Raw genomic sequence first — 16,757 nt, 5'->3', positions numbered from 1 at the left:
TACTTTTGAATGATTGAGAGGATGATGATTGATGAATTCGTGATCGGCAAGGGCAAGATCAAGAGCAAGACGGAACAAATTTTTTGCATTGGCCGATCACAATTTTGTATAGATATTCTGTCCTTGTAAAACATTTTATTACACAAATTTGCCATCTAGGAGTTTTTTCAGTGCACAATGGCAATGCCTTCCAGTCGAGCCAGATAGCTAAGACAAGAAAGGCCCATTAGATGTGCCTGGGTGCTTGTCGTAGACCCGTTTCCGTGTTGAGTTTGTATCCGCGTAGATTTTCGGGATTGTATCCGTGTACGTAGAAGCATCAACGTGATCGAGTCCGGGTAGAATCATCAACCAATCAATCTCTAGTTACAACTTGCTTCTTCTTCTTCTTCTGCCATGCATGGAGTACTATAAATTCACAACGCTGGGAAACACAACGCAACGCAGCTCGAAACAACAAACAGCAAGTCCTTGGTAGGTAGGTAGCTAGCCATGGATTTCTTGCCAAACAAGACAATCAGCATGGCGTCGTCGCCGGAGGGTGCAGCGGTGATGGACGCGTACAAGAAGGCGCTCGCCACGGCGGCCACGGTGAGCGCGTACGCCATGCTGGCGCGCGGCATGGCACGGGAGCTCCTCCCCGACGAGCTGCGCGCCGCGGTGCGCTGGGGCGCCGCGTTCGTGCGCTCCCGCTACAGCGCCCCCGACAAGGAGCGTCACACCATTGTCATCCGGCGCATGCTCGGTCTCGGCCTCGGCGTCGGCGGCGTGTACAACAGCCTCGGCGGCGGGTACAGCGAGAACGACCTGTTCGACGCGGCGCTCACGTACCTGGCCACCAAGATCGACCCGCAGAGCATGCGCCGGCTCTGCCTCTCGCGCACCCGCAAGACGGAGCCCGGCGGGAGCTCCAGCTGGAGCACGCTCCTGACCATGGAGAACGGGGGCTCCACCACCGACACCTTCCAAGGCGTCGAGTTCCAGTGGACGTCCATCGAGAGCGGCGGCAACGACGGCAACAAGAATAATAAGGCCCAGGAATCACTGGAGCTCACCTTCGACGCAGAGCACGCGCAGACGGCGCTTGACGAGTACGTGCCCTTCATCATGTCCACGGCGGAGGAGCTGCGGCTTCGAGACCGCGCGCTCAAGATCTTCCTGAACGAGAGTTCGAGCTGGAGAGGCATCAACCACCACCACCCGGCCACGTTCGACACGCTCGCCATGGATCCATCCATCAAGCAGGCCGTGATCGCCGACCTCGACCGCTTCCTGAAGCGCAAGGAGTACTACCGGCGGATAGGCAAGGCGTGGAAGCGCGGGTATCTCCTCTACGGCCCGCCCGGAACCGGCAAGTCGAGCCTGGTGGCCGCCATGGCCAACTACCTCCGGTTCAACCTCTACGACCTTGACCTCTCCGGGGTGCACGACAACTCGTGCCTGCAGAGGCTGCTCATGGAGATGGCCAACAAGTCCATCCTCGTCATCGAGGACATTGACTGCAGCTTCGACACCATGACCAGGGAAGACAAACCCCCCAAGGTATACACCGACACCGACTCAGACGAGGACGACGACGAGTACGACGACGCGGGAGCAGGAGGATACCGCCGCCAGGGGCGGGAGCGCACGGTAACAATGTCGGGGCTGCTCAACGTCATCGACGGCCTGTGGTCAACAACCGGCGAGGAGCGCGTCATCGTCTTCACAACCAACTACAAGGACCGCCTCGACCGGGCGCTGCTACGGCCGGGCCGCATGGACATGCACGTCTACATGGGACACTGTGGCTGGGACGCCTTCAAGACGCTGGCCAGGAACTACCACCTCCTCGACGACCACGCTCTCTTCCCGGAGATTCAGGAACTGCTTGCGGCCGTGGAGGTTACACCGGCGGAGGTGTCTGAGATGCTGCTGCGGAGCGAGGATGTCAACGTTGCGCTGCAGGTGCTTATGGAGTTCCTTCAGGCAAGGAGAAGCAAAACTAATAACGTAAATGATAAGAACGGTGGCATGACAAAATAGGACATGCGATTGCAACTAGGGCACACGCATTCTAGTGGTTCGGTATCAATCATATCCGACATATGTATCACACCCATAATATTCTAAATTTTAGTAAGATTTTATTTGTTATGACTAGTATGGTTATGAGAATACAAGAATTTTCTCTTCTTTTTTTGATTTACATGAGACTTTTGCAAGATTGAAGGAAAAATTTGATTTGTTTAACTTTTGATAAGATTCGATTTGATTTGACTGCGTTAATGCATGACGATCTCGTACCGACAAACCAACAAAAGAGGTCGAAGAGAAAGCCGCTGACCCTTGTGTCGTCCTTCCGTGGCGACTCAGTGGATGACTTGGTTTTCCTCTCCGCCTCCACGCCACCCCGCGCCCTCCCTTGTTGCCGCCGGCGGCAGGGCGATGAGGCCTCCCTCGCCACCCTCTATTCCACGATTCCACCTCTGCTTCCTCTCGTCTAGTGACAGCTTCCTATGCGCAAATCTACTCTGGTTGCAACTCTGTGCTTCAACTTCTTGATGACAACGCTCATCTCAACCAGTACTGTGGGTGGTCACTTTGGGATTAGGTGGCCGCGCATCTCAACGCGGTCTGGAACGCCGGCCCTGACAACCAGTGTTGCGGACTCTCGGTGAGTGTAGTGTGTACCTAAATAATTGTTGTTGGGAGAACTAGTCTAGGTTTTTTCCAACAATAATTATTTAGGTACGGAGGGAGTACATGTTAAGTAGCAAAAGTTCATAATAAAATGGTAGATACATGGATCACGAGCTTCTCCCCCAGCAGTAGAGATGAGGGGATGGCCGCTGCCGCCGCCACGCTCGGGGGAGGGGAGGACGGACGCCGCCGTCGCAGCACTCGGGAGGGGAGGGGAGGGGTAGGGACGGGGCCGTCGTCGCGTAACTCCAGCAGACACCATCGCCGCTACGCTTGGGAGGGGAGGGGGGGGACGGGGCCACCGCCGCGTGACTCCAACAGCCACCGTCGCCACTGCGCTCGGGGAGGGGGGGGGACGGGGCCACCGCCACGTGACTCCAGCAGCCACCGCCGCCACTGCGCTCGGGGAGGGAGGGGGAGGGATGGGGCCGCCGCCGCGCGACTCCAACAGCCACCGCCGTCACTGCGCTCGGGAGAGGAGGGGAGGGACGGTGCCGCCGCCGCGCGACCCCAACAGTCGCCGCCGCTGTTACGCTCGGGAGAGGAGGGGGAGGGACGGTGCTGCCGTCGTGATCGGGAGGGGAGGGGAGGGACGCCGCTGCCGCTGTGCTAGGGGCGGAAAGGGGAGGGACGGGGCCACCACTGGTAGTTACAAATAAAAAAAAAGAATATAGACGTTCTGGTATAAAATTGAATGTGTATATCAAAGATTCTTTATAAGCTATTGTCTATATAGATATATATGTTGGAATTATGCCCTAGAGGCAATAATAAATGTATAGTTATTATTATAATTCCTGTATCAAGATAATAGTTTATTATCCATGCTATAATTGTGTTGAATGAAGACTCATCTACATGTGTGGATACATAAACAAAACACCGTCCCTAGCATGCCTCTAGTTGGCTAGCCAGTTGATCGATGATAGTCAGTGTCTTCTGATTATGAGCAAGGTGTTGTTGCTTGATAACTGGATCACGTCAATGGGAGAATCACGTGATGGACTAGACCCAAACTAATAGACGTAGCATGTTGATCGTGTCATTTTGTTGCTACTGTTTTCTGCGTGTCAAGTATTTATTCCTATGACCATGAGATCATATAACTCACTGACATCGGAGGAATACTTTGTGTGTATCAAACGTTGCAACGTAACTGGATGACTATAAAGATGCTCTACAGGTATCTCCGAGGGTGTTAGTTGAGTTAGTATGGATCAAGACTGGGATTTGTCACTCTGTGTGACGGAGAGGTATCTCGGGGCCCACTCGGTAATACAACATCACACACAAGCCTTGCAAGCAATGTAACTTAGTGTAAGTTGCGGGATCTTATATTACGGAACAAGTAAAGAGACTTGCCGGTAAACGAGATTGAAATAGGTATGCGGATACTGACGATCGAATCTCGAGCAAGTAACATACCGAAGGACAAAGGGAATGACATACGGGATTATACGAATCCTTGGCACTGAGGTTCAAACGATAAGATCTTCGTAGAATATGTAGGATCCAATATGGGCATCCAGGTCCCGCTATTGGATATTGACCGAGGAGTCTCTCGGGTCATGTCTACATACATCTCGAACCCGCAGGGTCTGCACACTTAAGGTTCGACGTTGTTTTATGCGTATTTGAGTTACATGGTTGGTTACCGAATGCTGTTCGGAGTCCCGGATGAGATCACGGACGTCATGAGGGTTTCCAGAATGGTCCAGAAACGAAGATTGATATATAGGATGACCTCATTTGATTACCGGAAGGTTTTCGGAGTTACCGGGAATGTACCAGAAATGACGAATGGGTTCCGGGAGTTCACCGGGGGGGGGGGGGGGGGGGGGCAACCCACCCCGGGGAAGCCCATAGGCCTTGGGGGAGACACACCAGCCCTTAGTGGGCTGGTGGGACAGCCCACAAGTGGTCTATGCGCCAAGAGAAGAAAAATCAAGAGGAAAAGAAAAAAAAAGGAGGAGGTGGGAAGGGAGGAGGACTCCCTCCCACCAAACCTAGTCCAACTCAGTTTGGGGGGGGGGGAGAGTCCTCCCCCTTGGCTCGGCCGACCCCCTTGAGGGTCCTTGGACCCCAAGGCAAGGCCCCCTCCCTCCCACCTATATATACGGAGGTTTTAGGGCTGATTTGAGACGACTTTTTCACGGCAGCCAGACCACATACCTCCACGGTTTTTCCTCTAGATCGCGTTTCTGCGGAGCTCAGGCGGAGCCCTGCTGAGACAAGGTCATCACCAACCTCCGGAGCGCCGTCACGCTGCCGGAGAACTCTTCTACCTCTCCGTCTCTCTTGTTGGATCAAGAAGGCCGAGATCATCGTCGAGCTGTACGTGTGCTGAACGCGGAGGTGCCGTCCGTTCGGTACTAGATCGTGGGACTGATCGCGGGATTGTTCGCGGGGCGGATCGAGGGACGTGAGGACGTTCCACTACATCAACCGCGTTCTCTAACGCTTCTGCTGTACGGTCAACAAGGGTATGTAGATCACTCATCCCCTCTCGTAGATGGACATCACCATGATAGGTCTTCGTGCGCGTAGGAAAATTTTTGTTTCCCATGCGACGTTACCCAACAATATAGACATCTAAATGTTGTTGGAGATGCTCTTAGTCTCTCATATGATCAGGTGATCATGTTGATTTATTATTATATAGTGATCCAAAGTTAAAAGGAAAATACATATTGAACGGGAGATGACATTTTACACAATGAATAATAATGCTTTTATGAATGGAAAACAATGGAGGTTTAGGTGGGTGCATCCATCATCAAGTGGGCGAAAGTCGGGAAATAAGAGTATAATGGCAATTAGACACCTTCACCTTCTTCTGGCTTGACACTTGGCTTACTCGAACTCCGCTGGCAGACACCTACCCACATTTGTTCTCCCACTCCACATCACCCTCTTTCCTGCTATCATAATTCAGGCATAACGATTTATTCCCTACTCTGTGGAACCGCCTAACCGATGTTGCTTCTATAGAGCTTGCTTCTGTTTTGTCTTTGCTATAGGATGTTGCCACGAAAGATGCGCCCGACGACAGGTTCCTCTCAAGGTGCGTCCACTCGTTGCTTTCCTCCGACCACGAGATAGATCTCAACACTGGGTACATCTGGAGCTCAAAGGCATGTATAAAGGTTAAGATCTTCGGCTGGCTTCTCTGTCATGACATGTTGAGCACGATGGTGAACTTACATCATAAGACCATTACCTTTCATTCGGATTGTCCGCGGTGCGCTCTCACTCATGAGGACGCATTACACATCTCCATCCTTTGCCCATACGCAGTTCAGGTATGGGCACTCTTAGGGCTACAGCCCCCTCACTCCATCGACCATCTTTGGGAGACTACGACACCGGCCGGCCTCGACATCGACATTTGGCCTACCGTTGCCCTCGCCATCATGTGGAAGCTGTGGGACTCCAGGAACGCCGAGGTCTTTCAAAACGAGCTACACACATCCCTAGTTACTCTTCAGAACATCATTTCGGACTTTACGTTTTGGGTCTTAAGATTCAAGGACCCAATTCGTAGGGAGGCTGCCATGTCTTGGCGTCTATACCTCTCCTCTCGTTGTAACCTATGATGTAACCTGCCCTCGGCATTTGAGTAATATATTCAGGTGGGACTCCCCCTGATTGTTCAAAAATAATAGCAATTAGGCAAAACATTTCTTTTTTTTCTTTAAGCAAAAAAAAAGAGCCGCAGAACAACAAATGTATGGTTGAGGGGTGACATGTATACGTAATGATTTAAGTGGACAGTTATCGTAATTTTAATTTACTGGCTATAAACTCTTATTCACCGAAAAACTGGACACCCTTGACTATGAAAGTAGCAGCAAATGAGATGGTAAAATACAACCGGATAGTAGCAGGCCACAAGCAAACACAGGTTGAAGAAAACAGACCAAATACACCTGCAGATCGTCGAGGGCCGGTTTATCTTGTGTCCAGCATGTTCGTTCGGATTCCTTTTCACCCGAATCGCAATTCATCTGGAATTGTGTGAAGAAATTAAGCATACTAAATTCGCACAAACTAAATTCTGACATTGTGAGTTTGTACAATGTTTCTTCTTGTCAGCACCCAGTATATTGCATCGAGTGAAATAATCGACAAAATATATATATATATATTTCCTCAATTTACCTTAGGTTCGACACTCTTTCTTATGCTAAATTCTGTCTCGCAGAAATCCTAGTCTTACCTGAACAGAACGCTGGATTGGACTTGGATTTGGAGATACGACAAAGTAGTTGGTCTGAAGAAGTCTGAAAACTGTACAATGTTTGTCTAGTGAAGAGGTCAACTCGGCGCCTAGTATACTGCGTCGAGAGAATGAATCAACACAATAAGATCCTAAACCTTGCGCAGACTAAAATCTTTCTTCCAGAAATCCTGGCCCGATCTGAACAGACATGATTGGCTGCATTCAGAGCTTGAGAACAAGATGTGGCAAAACTAGTTTGTCTGAAAAACTCTGAACCCCGTGCATTGTTTCTCTATGGAAGAAACCGTGTTTGCGCCCAGTAAAGTGCAGCGCCGAGCTTTGGTTTGTGTGGGCACCTGTGGCTGTTCACCTTATACAGCACCTGTATAACTTTGGCACGCACACCGGCACCTGTTACAAACTTTGGCCACCGGTTAACTTCACACATTGACACACACACCCGAAACAGGGGATCTGATGCTACCCCTGCCATTATTCATTACACATCAAGTTTACATACCCAAGCCTTATTCGACGGCATGATCCTCAAATAGATATCTGTCAGAAAATTGTACTGCCTCCGTCCGGAAATATTTGTCCTAGAGATGAATGTATCTAGACTTATTTTAATTGTAGATACATCCATTATATGCATTTTAAGGACAAGTATTTCTGAACGGAGGGAGTAGTATGATACTATAAATACATTGATTACATGGTAAAGTCACAGTCCCCTCACCCTGCATGATAGCAAACAGAGAACCAGAGCAAGATAGCTATGATTATCAGCTTCTACGCATTTTTTTTTCTTGTCCAAGAAGCCCAGGTGACAGCCACTTGCACATAGACCCAGTCATACAAACTGTCGCAGATGCGGTACCACTTAACTCTCCATATCCTCTTGAATAAGAATGTGCATAAGACTACCCACAGCGCTGCCATCTTCGTCGATCGAGTCATCACCATCTGAGGGCCCAGAAACGGTTATCCCGCCGGCGGCGAGTCCCCGGCGTCGCCTGGAGGACCCCTCCAAGGTCGCCTTCGCGGTCGCCTCGGTGGTGGCCCCTCACTCAAGTCTGTCCTCTGGCCCCATTCCAGCGACCGATGAGCGGGTGCAGTCTTCTAGCAATACGTTTTTTTCTAGGCACTATTAGTACCATTGCTACGACTACGAGTACCCATTACTTGAAAACGGAGCTTTAGTCTCTTTTGGCAACGGTTTTTAGTCCCCGATCATTAACTGGAACTAAAAGATGGAGACTAAAGGCCCTTACTCTTTAGTCTCAGACAGGGCCGGCCCTGAGGGGGGGGGGGGGGGGGGGGGGGCGGCCGCCCCGGCCCTCCCCCGGCCAGGTACGTAGGTCAGATCGCGTGTGGCCGCCCCACGAAGGCATGCATAATCGAGACGACGATCACACGAGCACACCCGTCCTATTTTCTTCTTTGCAACACACAACATCATCCGCGCTAAGATAATGGGCCTGGCCCAGCGTGTGGACAGCATGACCATCGCTGCTGAAGTCCCCAGCGTATACAACGCCCATATCTCTTTTTTTCCATCGTGGATGCCCATCGCCCATGCGAAAATTCAGCCGCCAATCGCGACAACGCCATCGCCGCCAATGCCACGACGGCAGCGACAGAGGAAGACTGGCGGAGCAGACCGGGATTCTCGTCTTCTGGTTCTGGTAAAGATTGCTTTGCTCCTTAGAATCCTGTGCGCTTGTATGCATTCTGAAATTTCTTCCCTTCCTTGCTTTCGATGGGGAAAATTATATTCACTGTGAAGGGAGTTTTCATTTGGAATTCGAAAATTAGGAGCCATGATGTTACTATTTGATTTAGGGAAATTAGAAGAATGGATGGTGTCTACTAAAGCAGGATTAGCCCCTAAGTTATGACGAATTCTTTATGAACTAGTCTGTTTAATTAAATCGATGGCCGCTTTTATGGTTTTGTACTGATATTGGAAAAGCACCATCTCAAACACATTTATATGGTTCCTTCTTTGTAGAAAAATTGAACTTACATCTCGAGGATCAAAGTTGACAGAAATAAAGCTTTGTGGATTTCCAGATGGTAGCAAGAAATACAATGAATCTTCTGCTCAACGGTTTTCTCTCGTAGTATATGACATTTAACTTCATTATTCGTGTTATCTATAGGGCTTCGAAGATGGTTCTAATGCTTCGTCAAAGAACATTTTTTTCATCAAAGACATGTATAAGGAGGCACTGGATATGTCATATGTGGATCATCGCCGAGGTATGATACACTATTTGATTGTCTCTTGTGACTTGTCATACTGTAGAAAGCACCTGCATCTTTTAAATAGCTATATAGTGATGAAAAACAGTGTGATGTTTGTAAATGTCTCAAGTGAGCTTTAATGGTTTGGTAACTTCAGAAATTTTTAAATGAGATTAATATCCATACCATCATTAATGTAATTGCATCTAGGAACGTTAGACAAAAAATTGAAGTTAAAAGTATAAATTATTTGATTTTGGATGCACTTTAGTGTTTACTAAAACATTTCATACACCAAGTATTATTTTGATATTTACATTAAGGGCCCCGGGTTCTAGTCTCGCCCCGGGCCCCAGAAATCTCGGGACCGGCCCTGGTCTCAGACTCTTACTTGGTCACAATCTGCGACTAAAGTCCCTCCACGTGACCGTGAGCGTACGCTGGACGCCGGAGGACCTTTAGTCCCGATTGATAACAACAACAGAGACTAAGGATTTTGTGTTTTTTATGTTCACTAAATATATTGGATCATATTAAAAAAATATGAATAGTATTTACATACGTGAAGTTGTCTTACATCTCTGTGTCATTTGGTCGTCATGCGCACTAGTGGGGATGGGGCATTTAGCCCCGGCCCGTAAGGGGCTTTAGTCTCGGTTCACCAACCGGGACTAAAGGGGCGGGACTAAAGGCCTAACCTTTAGACCCGGCCGTGTTACAAGCCGGGACTAAAGGTGCTCCACGTGGGCGCCTCGTAGCGCCCCAGGGGCAGGACCTTTAGTCCCGGTTCGTTACACGGGCCGGGACTAAAGAGTTTCAGATTTTGCTTATTTTTTGGTTTATTTTTGAATGAAATTATTTTTGGGTTTTAGGGTTTTAGGTTTAGGTGTTCGGAGATTAACGTGATGCCTCGTTTGGTGTTCGGGAATTAGTTTTCATATAATTTAAATAGAAATTATTATGCATATATATATAAGGTTAACTTATCTTACAAGCGAGCATATATATACAATTATATGGAGATCTGAATTATCGGGACTAGAGTCCGTCTATTCTATTACATGCACGAACATCAGTAATGGCCCCTAGCTACACTAAATCGTCCTTTGTCATCTATAGCTTCCGTCCTCAGAAAGGTCGCAAGCTCCTCTGCAACAGCAATCGCGCGTTGCTCTGGTAGGACCTTCGTCGTCATGGCCGTGTGCTATATAAGAAGAGGAGATGAATATGAATATCAATCATGATAACAAAGAATGACGGGTAAAAATAGAGGTGTGAATGTTCATTGCTTACGTCGAATCTGTGATCGTTGTGCTCACAGGTAAACGTGCGAATGGTCTCGCAAACATAGTATCCGCATAGATGCGTCCCCCGTGGCTGCTGGTCGCACTTTACGAGAATAGAATATATATAATCAAAATAATAATCTAGCATCATAAATGTATTGAAAATAGAAGTATAGCATACTACTACTTACCTGAGCGGCTCTAAAGGTCAGCTTCTCAGGCTCGATACCGGGAGTCACGCACTTGAACCGCTTCCAAACCCTGCCCGACAAAGATAATGATTTGCTAAGTTTTTCATTAATTGATATATCAGAAAATCATCGAAAGAGACCGATAGAGCGCAAGAATGATTGAAATTACCCTTGGAGCATGTCCTGCAGGCTTTGGAACTGTTCCAAGGGTCTCGATAATGGGTCGAAGGCATCAACTCTTCCCTTATCAATTTGAATGTCCAACAGAACCCAATGGAAGCTGCACATGTATATATATATGTGTGTCAGTAACTTATCAGTTACACTTATAAGTGAATGGACACAATAGAGTAAAGACCCTCACCTGAAGTTGTATGGAAACAGTATGTGGTCACAGAAATTTTGATCTGTTAGAAACCTTAGAAGGTTTTCCTCCGTCTCCTTGGGATAATCAGTTAGCGTCGCTATATGTATTTTATCTGGGTCAATAAACCCAATATTTAGGATGTTCTTACTTTTACAATCCAGAATCTTCATTCTGCATAATAGAGTACAAGTTATATATAGACAATGAATTGAAATAACTAAACAAGTTATATGTTGACAACGAATTGAAAAACTTACAGACAATAACAACTCATAAGCGATTTGTCGAGGGCGTCGCCATTGTACATCTGGAAGAGTTCATCAAAGTCGATATGGATTTCTTCGGGGCGGCCGCAGTACTCCCGTGGGACACTCAGCACGATCATCGTTCTCCCATTCTTTGATTCACTTAAGTACCATTGATGCAAGTAACGCATATTTGTTGGGAGATCATCTTTGCTGACCAAAGGCTCACCCATGACAAACTGTGGCTTAGGGGCTACCACAGCCTTGGGTATCCTATCGTCTTGGGAAGCCAGCAAATCTTCAACCGAGACACCACATTCAGCCGCCAACTCCTTTGCTATTTCAAAAGCTAGCCCCTGCACCAGAGGGGGAACATTCTCGGTTAACACCTTGAGGGGTGAGATCGACTGTTTGGCCTGTTGTCCAAGCTGAGGAACGTCTGATTTTTTCTTTCTTGTAGTTGAACTTGATTTTCTCGCACTTGCCCTTGCACGTGATCTGCTCTTTTTCACTTCCTTCTGTAATGTGCGTGTATAGTCATCAGGCTTATGGTGTAAGTCATACTGTGATGGAAGGGTCGTGAAGTATTTTGCAAATGCTATTTCCTTCTCGGTGTATTCCGGGCGGGGCTCGGGTTCCTTCTTTTTCATCTGCGCATCATGATGTTCCTTTGCTATCCTGGCGTTTTCCTCGGGGGTACGATAATAAGGTCTGATAGGAAGATTAGCATGATGTACCTTTGGGAGGGGCGACCGTTTGCGCTTTGGGGGGCTCCATGGCTTAGGAATCGTCGGCGGAGCGTTGTTGGTGGCACGCTCCCGCTTAGTATCCGGAGCGGGCGGCGGCGGAGACGGACGACCCAAGTCCGGCGAAGGTGATCGAGATGGACTCGTGTTGTGCTGGCCGACGTCATGTGGAGGGTTTGGAGGTAATGGAGGTGTAGGTGACCTGCGACGACTCGGAGGCGGTGTTGTCCTTGGGGCCGAGCCTGGAAGCTTGATGTAGTTCTTGTCCCATAGGATGACTCCACCCAGTACTTCTCCGAGTGTCCTCTCATCTTCGGGTCCAGCTATGTCGAGCTCCATATCATGAAACCCCGTCATGATTTCATCCACCCCGACTTTAGCAAAGCCAGCTGGAATCTCACGGCCATGCCAGCGTGCATCAGGGCCAGAAGGTAAAGCTCGTCCGACGGCCACCTTCATGGATATGTTCTTAAATTTTTGATGGAGTTCACATGATGTTGACTCCTTGATTCCATCCACGGGGTAGCCGGGACCGCCCTCTATCATTCTTCGTGCATCGTCAGGCGGGGCCTCAGATTCAGCCACGCTGCTTTTCCGCTTAGATGGGGCGCCGGTAATATCAAGTGCAGGATCTTCCTGGCGCGCTACTCCTCTAAGCTCATCAATCTGCTTCTGTTGCTCGTTAATCCTGGCAAGCAACTGGTTGAACTTGTCATTCTCCTCATCCTGCTGCCGCTTCTTTGCTCTCTCTCGGCTTCTGTAAGTGTCTTGGTCTCTGGCAAACCCAAGCCACCACGGGTAAGAAGGACCGAAGCCTCGCGTTCGTCCTCCATGTTCGTCATTGCCGAGGACCAGTGTGAGAAAATCTTTCTCACTATCTGCAGTGAACTTTCTTTTTCCCTCCTTAATTTCTTTCACTGTCCTTTTCCAATTCTCCCTGGGTATCCTAAGACCGTCAGTGCAGATGAGGTCCCCTGTTTTTTCGTCGTACGAACCACCATGCGCAAGGAACCAATTTCTTGATCTCAATTCCCACTCATCACGGAGTGGTTCAGGTACGATGCCTTTATCTAGCAGATCTTGCTCTTTCTTATCCCACTTTGGGATGGCAGTCTCATAGCCCCCTGGCCCTAGCTTGTGGTGATATTTCTTCTTGTCGGCATTTATCTTGTTCTTTTCTGATAATGCCTGGGCATCTTCTGACTCCTTGTACTCTTGAAATGCCCTCCAGTGATTCGCCTGCTTGGCTAGATACCCCTCGAATACTGGCACTTTCTTTGTCTTCAGATAGTTTTTCCATAGCTTCTTCTTCCAGCTACGGAACAGTTCGGCCATCTTCTTTAGAGTCCACTGCTTGACTTTGGCCCTCAGTTTGTCTGCGGCGTCTTCATTCTCACATTCTGGCAGGTTGAAATGTGACATGAGATTATTCCAAAGATTATCTTTGTACCTTTGGGCGACATAGTCACTATCGGCTGCCTCTTTGCGCTTGTTCCACTCCCGAACGCTGATCGGGACGTGATCCCTAACGATAACTCCGCATTGCTTCTTGAATGTGTCAGCAGCATTCTTAGGAAGCTTGGGTTCGCCCGTAGGCAATATCACCTCAAAGGTGTAATGCGTCCGTGCATCCAACTTTCTAGTCGGGCCTCGTTTCGTAGCTTTGCTCGATGTGGAGGCCTAAGAGGGAGAAACATTCGTCAAATGAATGTATATGTATACAATATAGAGCTATCTCCAATATTTTTCACATATTACAAGTGATTGTCGAACTTCATATGTATACCTCACCGGACTTTATTATTTCTTCACCGGCTTCTCCACCGGCTTCTCCATCAGTGGAGCTATCACCTTCTCCGTCATTGGACCTATCTACTGCCCCATCGGCTTCATCTTCGTGTCACTCGACCTCCATTCCATATCCGGAGGGGTTTAGATATGACGACGGAGATACAGCTGGTTCAACGTCGGGGCCGTCTTTGATTATATCTTCGAGAAGTTCTTCCTCTTCGAGGTTCCTGATATGTGGATCCATAGTTCTGCAAAAAACGGACATTTGATTAACTAATAAACTAACAAACTATATAAGAGGGGTTGGAAACTTCGAAGTGTCGTTTTATATAGGAGGACCTTTAGTCCCGGGTCTTGGCTAGAACCTAAACTCTAAAATACCAGCCGGGCAGAGCCCAGTCCCGGACACTTAAGCATATACAATAGCAAAATTAAACTAGTTCTATTAATTTTCTTGCTAAAAATAAATTATTAACACTTAAGCATATACAATAGCAAAATTAAACTATTAACACTTAAGCATATACAATAGCAAAATTAAGCATATACACTATACAATAGCAAAATTAAATGACAAAAAATATATTTCTTCTTCTTGTAACCCTAAACTAATTTTTCCTCTTCTTCTATTTCTCCTCTTCTTCTACTTCTTCTTCTACTTCTACTTCTCCTCTTCTTCTACTACTTCTCCTCTTCTCTTCTTCTACTTCTCCTCTTCTCCTCTTCTAATTTTTTCTCTTCTTCTCCTTCTCCTCTTCTTCTATTTTTCCTCTTCTTCTCCTCTCCTCCTCTTATTATTCTCCTTTTTCTTCTTTTCTTCTCCTCCTCTTCTTATTTTCCTTTTTCCTAATTCTACATATTTCTAACCCTAATAATCTAGCACAAACCTAATAACAATAGGAATTAAATTACAAAAAAAATCTTTTTCTTCTTTTCTTCTCCTTTTTCTTCCTTTCTTCTCCTTTTTCTTCCTTTCTTCCATTTTTCTTCTTTTCTTCTCCTTTTTCTTCTTTTCTTCTCCTTCCCTTTTTCTTCCTTTCTTCTCCTTTTTCTTTCTTTCTTCTCCTTTTTCTTCCTTTCTTCTCCTTTTTCTTATTTTCTTCTCCTTTTTCTTCCTTTCTTCTCCTTTTTCTTCTTTTCTTCTCCTTTTTCTTCCTTTCTTCTCCTTTTTCTTCTTTTCTTCTCCTTTTTCTTCCTTTCTTCTCCTTTTTCTTCTTTTCTTTTACTGGCCGGAGTGTTGGGGAGGAGGGGGCGGGGGGCTTACCGGCCGGAGGTGTCGACGGCGCGCGGCGAGGAGGACGGCGGCGTGCGGCGAGGAGGACGGCGGCGGCGAGCAGGACGACGGCGACGGCGAGGAGGACGGCAGGCGACGGCGAGGAGGAGGGCGGCGCGCGGTGAGGAGGACGGCGACGGCAAGGAGGACGGCAGGCGGCGGCGAGCAGGACGGCGGGCAGCCTGACGGCGTCGTCGAGTTCGTCGCTGTGCCGCGCCAGGCAGGAGAACGAGAGGAAGAAGAAGAGAAATGGACGATTTGGGTTCGAAATTTTCCAACTCCCGCTTATACAGGTGGATCTTTAGTCCCGGTTCGGGGCTCGATCCGGGACTAAAGACTGTTGGAATTATGCCCTAGAGGCAATAAGAAATGTATAGTTATTATTATAATTCCTGTATCAAGATAATAGTTTATTATCCATGCTATAATTGTGTTGAATGAAGACTCATCTACATGTGTGGATACATAGACAAAACACCGTCCCTAGCATGCCTCTAGTTGGCTAGCCAGTTGATCGATGATAGTCAGTGTCTTCTGATTATGAACAAGGTGTTGTTGCTTGATAACTGGATCACATCATTGGGAGAATCACGTGATGGACTAGACCCAAACTAATAGACGTAGCATGTTGATCGTGTCATTTTGTTGCTACTGTTTTCTGCGTGTCAAGTATTTATTCCTATGACCATGAGATCATATAACTCACTGACATCGGAGGAATACTTTGTGTGTATCAAACGTCGCAACGTAACTGGGTGACTATAAAGATGCTCTACAGGTATCTCCGAGGGTGTTAGTTGAGTTAGTATGGATCAAGATTGGGATTTGTCACTCCGTGTGACGGAGAGGTATCTCGGGGCCCACTCGGTAATACAACATCACACACAAGCCTTGCAAGCAATGTAACTTAGTGTAAGTTGAGGGATCTTGTATTACGGAACGAGTAAAGAGACTTGCCGGTAAACGAGATTGAAATAGGTATGCGGATACTGACGATCGAATCTGGGCAAGTAACATACCGAAGGACAAAGGGAATGACATACGGGATTATACGAATCCTTGGCACTGAGGTTCAAACGATAAGATCTTCGTAGAATATGTAGGATCCAATATGGGCATCCAGGTCCCGCTATTGGATATTGACCGAGGAGTCTCTCGGGTCATGTCTACATACATCTCGAACCCGCAGGGTCTGCACACTTAAGGTTCGACGTTGTTTTATGCGTATTTGAGTTACATGGTTGGTTACCGAATGCTGTTCGGAGTCCCGGATGAGATCACGGACGTCATGAGGGTTTCCAGAATGGTCCAGAAACGAAGATTGATATATAGGATGACCTCATTTGATTACCGGAAGGTTTTCGGAGTTACCGGGAATGTACCAGAAATGACGAATGGGTTCCGGGAGTTCACCGGGGGGGGGGGGGCAACCCACCCCGGGGAAGCCCATAGGCCTTGGGGGAGACACACCAGCCCTTAGTGGGCTGGTGGGACAGCCCACAAGTGGTCTATGCGCCAAGAGAAGAAAAATCAAGAGGAGAAGAAAAAAAAAAGGAGGAGGTGGGAAGGGAGGAGGACTCCCTCCCACCAAACCTAGTCCAACTCGGTTTGGGGGGGAGAGTCCTCCCCCTTGGCTCGGCCGACCCCCTTGAGGGTCCTTGGACCCCAAGGCAAGGCCCCCTCCCTCCCACCTATATATACGGA

At 47.9% G+C, this 16,757-nt stretch overlaps 1 protein-coding gene across 1 annotated transcript; it reads left to right on the top strand.

Annotated features, from left to right (window-relative positions):
* Window positions 1–456: 456 nt before the first annotated feature.
* LOC123397457 (AAA-ATPase At3g50940-like) lies at window positions 457–2,025 on the top strand. The gene has a single exon (XM_045091985.1). It carries the CDS (start codon window positions 493–495, stop codon window positions 2,023–2,025), a length of 1,533 nt encoding a protein of 510 aa, XP_044947920.1. The 5' UTR covers window positions 457–492.
* The last annotated feature ends 14,732 nt before the right edge of the window (window positions 2,026–16,757 follow it).

Source organism: Hordeum vulgare, chromosome 5H (assembly GCF_904849725.1).
Source record: "Hordeum vulgare subsp. vulgare chromosome 5H, MorexV3_pseudomolecules_assembly, whole genome shotgun sequence".
Lineage (NCBI taxonomy): Eukaryota > Viridiplantae > Streptophyta > Magnoliopsida > Poales > Poaceae > Hordeum > Hordeum vulgare.
The sequence above is the reverse complement of the archived record's forward strand: the minus strand, read 5'-3'. Positions and strand labels throughout refer to the sequence as shown.

Excerpts from the sequence above, each read along its gene's own strand:
- LOC123397457 (XM_045091985.1), top strand. The coding sequence starts at position 493 with ATGGATTTCTTGCCAAACAAGACAATCAGCATGGCGTCGTCGCCGGAG.